A 10,878-nucleotide genomic window follows, 5' to 3' on the forward strand; every position below is an offset into this window, starting at 1 on the left:
TCATGGTGATGCATAGCAACAAGAGGGGAGAGTATGATCTACGTACCCTTGTAGATCGCAACGGAAGCGTTGACACAACGTAGAGGAAGTAGTCGTACGTCTTCTTCCCGATCCGACCGACCCAAGCACCGTTACTCCGGCACCTCCGAGTTCTTAGCACACGTACAGCTTGATGACGCTCCCCGGGCTCCGATCCAGCAAAGCTTCGGGGATGAGTTCCGTCAGCACAACGGCGTGGTGACGATGATGATGTTCTACTGACGCAGGGCTTCGCCTAAGCACTACAACGATATGACCGAGGTGGAATATGGTGGCAGGGGGCACCGCACACGGCTAAGGAACGATCACGAGGATCAACTTATGTGTCTAGAGGTGCCCCCCTGCCCCCGTATATAAAGGAGCAAGGGGGAGGCCGGCCGGCCTATGGGGCGCGCCAAGGGAGGGGGAGTCCTCCTCCTAGTGGGAGTAGGACTCCCCTTTCCTAGTCCAACTAGGAGACTTGGGGGGGGAGGAAAGAGAGGGAGAGGGAGAGAGAAAGGGGGGGCCGCGCCCTCCCCTCCTAGTCCAATTCGGACTCCCTTGAGGGGGGGCGCGCCACCTCTTGGGCTGCTGCCCTCTCTCTCCCCTCAGGCCCAATAAGGCCCTTTACTTCCCCGGGGGGTTTCGGTAACCCCTCCAGCACTCCGGTTTTCTCCGAAATCACCCGGAACGCTTCTGGTGTCCGAATATAGCCGTCCAATATATCAATCTTTATGTCTCGACCATTTCGAGACTCCTCGTCATGTCTGTGATCACATCCGGGACTCCGAACTAACTTCGGTACATCAAAATGCATAAACTCATGATAACTGTCATCGTAACGTTAAGCGTGCGGACCCTACGGTTCGAGAACAATGCAGACATGACTGAGACAAATCTCCGGTCAATAACCAATAGCGGGACCTGGATGCCCATATTGGCTCCTACATATTCTACGAAGATCTTTATCGGTCAGACCGCATACAACATACGTTGTTCCCTTTGTCATCGGTATGTTACTTGCCCGAGATTCGATCGTCGGTATCCAATACCTAGTTCAATCTCGTTACCGGCAAGTCTCTTTACTCGTTCCGTAATACATCATCTCTCAACTAACTCATTGGTTGCAATGCTTGCAAGGCTTATGTGATGTGCATTACCGAGAGGGCCCAGAGATACCTCTCCGACAATCGGAGTGACAAATCCTAATCTCGAAATACGCCAACCCAACATGTACCTTTGGAGACACCTGTAGAGCTCCTTTATAATCACCCAGTTATGTTGTGACGTTTGGTAGCACACAAAGTGTTCCTCCGGCAAACGGGAGTTGCATAATCTCATAGTCATAGGAACATGTATAAGTCATGAAGAAAGCAATAGCAACATACTAAACGATCGGGTGCTAAGCTAATGGAATGGGTCATGTCAATCACATCATTCTCCTAATGATGTGATCCCGTTAATCAAATAACAACTCTTTTGTTTATGGTTAGGAAACATAACCATCTTTGATTAACGAGCTAGTCAAGTAGAGGCATACTAGTGACACTTTGTTTGTCTATGTATTCACACAAGTATTATGTTTCCGGTTAATACAATTCTAGCATGAATAATAAACATTTATCATGATATAAGGAAATAAATAATAACTTTATTATTGCCTCTAGGGCATATTTCCTTCAGTTGCTGCAATAGTTGGTGCAGATAATGATATATCAACTGAACATGTTCCAGCAGCAGATGCACCTCATGTTGGCAAATCCGATGAAGAGGACAGTGAATATGTGCCAATACCTGATTGTAGTTCTGGAGAGGACTCGGAGGCAGAGGAACTGGGAAAGCTTGCAAGAGAGATTAGGAGGAATGAGAGAGCTAAGAAGCTTGGGCGGAGAAGTGGAATTATAATGCAAGACAATAAAGTACAATGTAAATCTGATGATGATTTGGATGCTGGTTTTGAAACTCCATATTTTGACTCTGATGAGGATAACTTCTCTTATGATGAAGAAAGTGATGGAGAAGGAGGTACCACTATGGTTAGAAGGAAGAGCAAATGGCCTAGATTTGATAACAAAGCTGAAAAACCCAACTTTCAGCTTGGCATGGTTTTTAGAAGCAGAGAGCACATGAAGAAAGCAGTGATTTCCTATGGAATTAAAACTCACAGGCATTTGTTGTTCAGCAAAGATGAACATGACAAAGTCAGAGCATAACAGGTCTCTGTTCAACTATAATAGAGCACGGTTGGCTCAATTCACAGTTGAAGGAGCAAAGGACATGATGAATACAGACCCAATTCACTGGAGTAGGGCTTACATGAAGCTGGGAAGCTACTGTGATTCAGTTGACAATAATATGTGTGAGTCATTCAATAACTGGATCATGGAATCAAGATATCTACCTATTATATCTATGCTGGAGTGGATAAGATGCAAAATTATGGTGAGGATACAAGAATGCATTACCAAGTGTTTGAAATGGCCAGGAATCATATGTCCAAACATATTTAAAAAACTGAAGCAGAATATAACAAGATCTGGAAATTGTCATGTGATCTGGAATGGAAGAGATGGGTTTGAGGTGTTAGAGCATGATAAATACAAGTACACTGTGAATTTGCAAACTAGGGTTTGTTCTTGTAGATATTGGCAGCTTTCTGGTCTACCCTGCTGCCATGCAATAAGCTGCATCTACAAGAGCTCACAACTGTTGGATGCATACATAGCTGAGTGTTATTCCATTGAGGCTTACAAGAAAATATACTCTCATGTGTTGGAGCCATTGGAAGGTCAGTCAAATTGGCCGGTTGCTGATCATGTGAGGCCACAAGCACCTGGTTACATCAAAATGCCAGGAAGGCCAAGGAAAGAAAGGAAAAGAGAAGAAGGAGAAGCACCAAAAGGGATAAAAATGAGCAGGGTGGGTGGCCAAATCACTTGCAGTTCATGCAATAGGACAGGCCATAACATGAAAAGTTGCACAAATAATGCTGCTGCAACTAAGCATCATGGAAATGCACATATTGTCAGAGAAAGGTCTAGGAAAAGGAAACTACAGAAAGAAGCCTATGAGGCAGAAACTTCAAAGAAATCAAAGGTAATGTGCTGAACATAAGTAATTTCAAATGTTTACTACATTCTCACATGTCATATTATACCCATGTAGTCCATAAGTTTTAATGTGTACATGTAATAGGTTGAAGAAGTTGCAAGGCTGAGCAAGGGAAAGGCTGTAACTCAAGACCTACAAGTGCATGAGTGCAGACGACCTACAAGCATTCAAATTAGGGAGACAAATTCACAACCAAGCTCATTGCCTGTATCACAACCAAGCTCGCTGAAATATGATAAGCATGCTCCAGGCGGCAAGGCTAGATCAGCAAAGGTTCAGAGAAGTGCTGCTACTCCATTTGTTCCACCTAAACAAGTTACAACTTTGCCACAACATTGTGTCTTCAATTTGGCTGCATACAAAGAAGCTAAGAAAGGCAGAGCAGGTCCTCCAGTTTGATGTTGAGGAGTCATTTTTGTGTCAAGAGTCATGTCATGTAATATATATCTATATGGAGCCGTGTATTTTCTGTATATCAGGCTACTATGTTCTGTATTATAAATTAGGATTGGTGTTTCAGATGATCTTTTCATACTAGCATACAGCATCTCTGTATTTTTTGTAATATTTGGTTCAGATGATCTTTGCATACTTGCATACAATATCTTCATATTTTTTTGTAATATTTGGTTCATTGCAGATGATCTTTTCATAACAACATACAGTATATTTGTTTTTTTGTACTATTTGGTTCACTGCATATTTTATGCTGTTCATAACAAGATACAATATATTTGTTTTTTTTCTAATATTTTTTTTAATAGAAAGACTGTAAGGGAACCCCTACAGTATAATTGGTGCAACAAACCCAAATTGCAAGTACCAGGCCAACAATATATTTGGTTCACTGTAGATGATCTTTTCATAACGGCAAACAATATATTTGTATATTTGGTTCATCGTAGATAAAACAGTGTTGCATACATCACAACACATATAAGAAGATCAGATATACATTCTGAATCTTTTCGTATCAGCATACAGTATACATTCTACATAAGAAGATCAGACATAAAACTGAGATTTTGCATTGTACCAAATTCTGAATCTTTTCACAACACTTGCAAGAGGCATCGTACCAAATTCTGAATTTTGCATAAGAAGATACAGTACAAATTCTGAACCCTTTTAACAGCATTCATTCTGAATCTTGGTTAAAAGCTTACAAAGCAAAACAGCATACATAAATGACTCCTTCACAAACCAGCTTCTTCCTCTTCTTCTTCTTGACTCCTTCACAAACTAGCTTCTTCTTGACTCCTTCACAAACTAGCTTCTTCTTCAGGACAATCATTTCCAAGTGTGAAATGACAAAGCAGAACAGAGCAAGCACAAAGAAGAACTGCAGTTTCTGAATCTTATTCTTCAAGACATCAACTTCTCCACGATGCTTGACTTCCAAATCACACACATACGCATCCAACATTTTGTTCTTCAACAAGTTGGTGTTGAGCAAATCATTTTCATTCCTCAGTCGTTCCTTCAGTCGATACACAACATCGCGTAAATCACCAAGCAACAGATTCACAAATGGAGTGTGCGGATCATCATGCCAGAGAAAATATTTGCAGTCAATTCCCTACACACATAGAGCAAACAATTACCAACAAAATAAGAAGCAAACACACCAGAAGCAATAGATTAGCAGATGAAAATTTAGTAGGCAGAGAAATACCAGAGAAGTATATTATTCCGAAGGTTCAGACTTCAGACAGTGGTGTACCATGGGTGGTGTGTGTGTCAGATGTTGTACTAGTTCACCAATGTGTTAGCTTCAGCTTGTGTTACCTTCAGACAGTGGTATATGCAGTCTCGGATCAGATTACCGTCAAATCGTACGCGCCCACGGTAATACGAGCCTACGCAGCTAGCTTGAACTGCTGCCCCGGAGCGGAACGCCATGCCTACCCGCCCATCCGCACCAGGTACCTGATCGGGTCCTCGCACGGCTGGCTGCTCACCGCCGACGATAGGTCCGAGAGGGTGACCAGGCTGTTGGAACCACCCGAGACGACGCCATTGCTTCTGGAGGTCGACGGCGAGAGGAGAGCAACGAGAACAGAGGAGAAGCAAGGGTTCATCCGTGGATTCGGGTTGGGATTGGCCGAGAAGCCTAGGGGTTCGTCCGCTTGATTGGGGATTTTTTGCGTGAGAGAGAGGGAAACAGAGGAGAAGCAGGGGATAACTGACTAATGGGACCCACGCTGGCCTACTCAGCGTTCTTTGCCCAATCAGCGCCTAATCAAAATCATGGGGGACAAAAACCGCTCCAAATTACATATAAACCGCTCAAGAGGGTTATTAACCCGGTTTAAGTAATTTCAGGGTGTTATTTGTCCCGGTTTTAAGTTTAGTGGGATATGTATCCCAAAGAGTGAATTTGAGGGTGATTTGTATATTTCTTTTTATTATTTTTGAGGGGTGGAATCGTCTGCACAAATATTTCGTCTTTGCGCAAACAGGCCACGCGCTCAAGGCCTACTAACTGCAGCCCAGTGGCTAGTCAGCCATTTAGTGCGGCGAGTCCAAACCACGGCTCGCCTGCAGGGACTAGTACTAGCCAGGACCAGTAACAGCGTGCCAAGTCAAAAACAATGGTTATACAATGTAAAACATGTTCGTGTATTTCAAAAACAAATGTTTCGTAGATTAAAAAAATGTTACATTTGCAGACATGATCACGAATTTCAAAAATTGTGTTTGTGACATTTCAAAAATGTCTGTACAATGTAAAGAAATGATTGCATAGTTCAAAATATAGTATTTTATCATCCATAAATTCTTCCATTGTGTATTTCAAAAATGTTTAACATGTATTTACAAAAAATCAAAACATTTTTTGTAAAAATGTTAATCATATATTTGAAAAATGCTAAAATGTGTATAAAAAATATTCTAGATGTATACGAGAAATGTGCATCATGAGATGAAGGACCTTGGTGTATACGAGAAACGTGTACGAGGAGGTCCAGTCGTTTTTATCTCAGAACTTTGAGATGAAGGACCTTGATGCGGCTAATGTTATCTTGAACATCAAGCTACTGACAGATAATGAGGGTGGGATCACACTTCTGCAATTCCATTATGTTGAGAAGGTGTTGAGTCATTTTGGATACTCAGACTGCAAACCATCTCAAACACCATATGATCCTAGTGCATTGGTTCGGAAGTTCGAAGGCACGGCTAAGGATCAACTGAGATACTCTCAAATCATTGCTTCACTCATATATCTGGCGAGCGCAACGAGGCCTGACATCGCGTTTGCTGTGAGCAAACTGAGCCGGTTTGTTTTGAACCCGGGTGATGTGCATTGGCATGCTATTGAGAGAGTTATGCGCTATCTGAAAGGTACTATGAACTACGGACTTCACTATACGGGATACCCGTCGATACTTGAAGGGTATAGTGATGCGAATTGGATCACTGATGCTGATGAGATAAAGGCCACAACTGGGTATATGTTTACTCTTGGAGGTGGCGTTGTTTCCTGAAAGTCTTGCAAGCAAACGATCTTAACAAGATCGACAATGGAAGTAGAATTAACAGCATTAGACACGTCTGGTGTCGAACCAGGACGGCTTCGAGATCTTTTGATGGACTTGCCATTGGTTGATAAACCTGTTCCGACTATCCTTATGAACTGTGACAATCAGACTGTCATCACCAAGGTGAAGAGTTCAAAGGACAATATGAAGTCCAACAGACACATAAGAATGAGATTAAAAGCTGTCAGAAAATTAAGAAACTCCGGACTCATAGCGTTGGAGTATGTCCATACGGCTAAGAATCTGGCAGGTCCCTTTACAAAAGGGCTATGACGTGTTGTGATAGATAGTGCATCGAGAGAGATTGGTATGAGACCCACATGAGTTGCCATGGTGGTAACCCAACCTATGTGATCGGAGACCCCGTGAAGTAGGACCTGGAATTGATCTTTGGAGGACTACTGTCTTAATGTGTTCCAAAGCTTATGTAAGCAAGATGCTATCCTACAGAGCGATCTTTGGAGGAACACGCCTATATGAGCCCGACTGCTGGTCACGGTCTATGAGATTGGGGTGATCTCTAGTAAACTCATGAATATGCCAGGAGTGTGACTTATATGCTCCACCCGAGGGGTCAGCATTCGGCAGCCTAGTACTAGTAAGACATGTGGTGAAGCTTCTTTACGCCAAACTGACAATTCAAGGCATAGTCCATTGTCCAGTTGTGAAGAAGTGTAGCTACTTGCTCTAGGTGAAGCTCAACTTTAACAGGTCTTCACTAAAACACTGGTATATCGAAACAACAATTGGAATAGAGGACACAATGGGCCCTCGAGATCTGGTGAGGGATTGCTAAAATTTGGGCTGGGCTTTAGGCCCATCTAGCAATTTCTGAAAATCTCTAAGGGCCCATGTGGGTTTATTGATACTAGGTGTAGTGGGAAGTTTAGTCTCACCCCGCGAGTGGAGGAGTTGGACCTCTTTATAAGGAATTGGCTTGCACATGCTATTGGAGCTTGAGAATATAAGAGGCCCTCGCGTGCTCCTCCTCCGCCGCCCGCCTCGCCACACCACGCCTCGTCACGACGCGTCGCGCCGCGGGAATGAGCCTAGCCGAGCTCACACCTATGCGCTTATTTTTGCCAGTCACTAAGGGAGAGTTTCTAACAGCTAGGCCATGATCTGAGACGTCGGATCGTGGGCTGTCACGGACTCGGACGTGGGTCGAGCCCACGTCTCTTCACGCGGTTGTGCCTATACATCAGAGTCAGAATGTCGTACGTGGACGCCAATCGTTCCACATCTGCTCCACGCGCACGCCAAACGTTCCACATCTGTTTGCTTAGTGCGTGCATGTTTAGATCAGAGTCAGAATGTCGTAAATGCAGTCAATGCCATACTAGTGATTTATCTATGGATTAAGGGAGTGTTCGGAGGCACTCCGCTTGCAGACTCGGCTCGCCGAGTCAACGGAGTCATAGGCTAAAATACTAAAGCTGAAAAGTAGGTGCTCCGCAACTCCTCTAATTTCACGGATCTAGTGGATATTCAAACAGGGCCTAAATTAGTCACAAAATTGTTTATTTAGGCTCTGCTCCTGGAGCAGCCGGAGCGGAGCGGCCCGCAGCGCATTTTTCTGGAGTCGTCAAACTGGCGCTCCGTCCGCTGGAGATAGGGATGGCAATGGGTAGGGTATGGGTGGGTACAAACTCCTTCTACCCAAACCCATACCCATAGAAACTTTTTATACCCACCCACTTCAATACCCATGGGTATAAACTGACACCCATGCCCATACCCATCGGGTATCCTATACCCAATGGGTATCCATTGGGTGCAATATATAGCATTCAAATTCTTAAGAGGTAGAGAAATGAGTTTAAAATTCAAATGACCATGGTAGAGTAGTATAGCACGTATGTGGCCTCCTTCAGTGGGTGGCCTCTTGGAAGCATCAGGGGAGTATGAGCAGCGGTTGGTGGAAGGCCGACGTTGTGGAAGGCGGTGATGGGAATTGGGGATCGCTGGATTGAGTGTTCGACAAGAGTCTGGTAGCAAAGAGTCGATATTTCATCTTTTTGAGGAGTCACATAGGATGTATGAGGAGTGGTGAGCAGGTGATTATGAGCCTATGAGTTATGACTTGTTTAAGGAATATGAGATTTAGGGTTGGACCATATGAGTTGGATGCTAATCCCACATGTTATAAGAGTTATTTTTATTTATTAATTTTTTTTGGGTATCTATTGGGTTATCCATGGACACAATTTCTTACCCATGCCCTACCCATATATTTTGTGGGTATGGGTACCCATTAACCGTGGGTAGAAAATCTCTTCATGTCTTGCTCATACCCATTGTTTTTGGATAGAGTACCCGCAGGTACCCATACCCATGGACAAAACTGCCATCCCTAGCTGGAGAGCTGCCGAATGTATACACAACCAGCATGCGCCCACCAATCACATGCACCAGTGGATCGCCACATGCATAAGCCTGATTCGACCCGACAACCCCACTAATTAAGAAAACAAGAGATGGGAGAGGAGGACAGAGGTCCGCTGTACCACGCTAGTATCTCGATCGGGGGTTCCGCGCTTCCGCTGCACGTTACCCCGCCGCCGTTCCTAGGTGCCATGGATCGCCTATAAAATACGCGGACACGCCATGTGTTGAGCCCATCGATCCGCGCTGACCCCTGTCATCGGGTGTTCCACTTTGCTTCCACCACTAGCTAGCTAAGCTCCATCCATCCTCCCATGGCGTCCGTGAAGCTCGCCGTGGCGGCGCTGGCCGTCGTCCTCGCGTGCGCCGCGCTCGCCGCGACGCCGGCGGCGGCGTACCGGTTCGAGCCCGAGCCATGCAAGACGCAGGCCATGTACTTCAAGAACTGCCTCCCCCTCGTCGACGTGCCCGAGAAGTGCTGCAGCGTGGTGGCGGACAAGGCGTGCTTCTGCGAGGTGGAGCGGGAGGTGGAGATCCAGTGCGCGCCCGGCCACCACTGCAGCCGCGCCGACAAGAAGGTCAAGATCGCCGAGATGAACCTCCCCTGCCTCAGGAACCTCACTTGCAAGCACGCGTGATGGGATGGGCCGGCACCGCGCGCCTCGCCTGCGCCATCGATCGCCTACCTTAGCTGCTTCCTGCTACTACTACTACAAGTATCGCATGTCTCGTTTGTGCACCGATCGATTTCCACTCGAGTGTGCCTCTTTGGTTTGCTCCGACTGTGCGTGTGTGCTGGTTGTGTGTGATATGATGTTTCTGTCGATGATTACTTGTTTCTCCAAATCGATCGGCATCATCATACGTTTCTATCATGTATGTACTCCTACTTGTTTGTCTGCTATGACAACACTAATTCCTAAGCAATTCTTGGTGCGAGCTAAGCTAACTGTAGTCAAGAACTCAAGATCACACAGCACTAAAATCAACTCATCAATGAAAAATGTCTTTGCAACCTTGCCAGGAACTTCATGTCTACCTGCTGCTTCCTATTGGCCTCCCTGTAGTAGTACTCCACTAGTGGGACGCGGAGTATCTGAGCTCGAGCTCAAATGAGCTTGGATGAACAATAAAATATAAAAAATAAATGAAAGCATGTTCAAAAAATTCTAAAAAAAAATTGTGGTATACTTTGACAAATGTTCCAAGTATTTGCAAATTTTTATCATGAGATCATATTCATGGAAGGCGTGACAAAAAAGCAAAATCGATGCTTCGAAAATGTACATTCGCCACTAGGGATCTTTCTTCCTGTGCAAAGGATCGATCGGAATCGTGTGCATAATTTATTTATTTTTGAGGAAAGACAGCCAGGCTCTATTAATAATTCATATGAACATTTACTGGTATAACAAGAGCACCGTGGGGTGAACCCAACCAAAATATGTCTCCGCTGAGGAAGAGTAGTACCAAGCCTATCTATCTTATGAGCTTCATGATTTGTAGCTCGAAATTCATGCACAAAATTACATGAAATAAAGGATGTTTCTTTTTGTTTTATCTCCCTAATGATCCCTCCGAAAGCGCCTCCAAAACTGACCCGGATTCCATTCACCACTTTTGTTAAGTCAGATGCAATATAAAGGTGTTCCAAGTTTAGATCTTCCGCAAGTGATGACGCTTCCCTACATGCTATTGCTTCTAGAGTGAGACCTGACCACACGGTATTGCTTCTAGAGCGAGACCTAACCACGACTCGCTTGCTGGGAGCTGGTACTGGGCCAGCCCAGTAACCGCGGGCCATGTCAAAAACAATGTT

At 44.7% G+C, this 10,878-nt stretch overlaps 1 protein-coding gene across 1 annotated transcript; it reads left to right on the top strand.

Moving 5' to 3' along the window:
• The first annotated feature begins 9,294 nt into the window (after positions 1-9,294).
• Positions 9,295-9,986, top strand: LOC125512890. Its single transcript, XM_048677959.1, has one exon. The coding sequence runs from the start codon at positions 9,374-9,376 to the stop codon at positions 9,695-9,697; it is 324 nt and encodes a 107-aa protein (XP_048533916.1). The 5' UTR covers positions 9,295-9,373; the 3' UTR covers positions 9,698-9,986.
• The last annotated feature ends 892 nt before the right edge of the window (positions 9,987-10,878 follow it).

This window comes from Triticum urartu, chromosome 6 (genome assembly GCF_003073215.2).
Source record: "Triticum urartu cultivar G1812 chromosome 6, Tu2.1, whole genome shotgun sequence".
Classification (NCBI taxonomy): domain Eukaryota; kingdom Viridiplantae; phylum Streptophyta; class Magnoliopsida; order Poales; family Poaceae; genus Triticum; species Triticum urartu.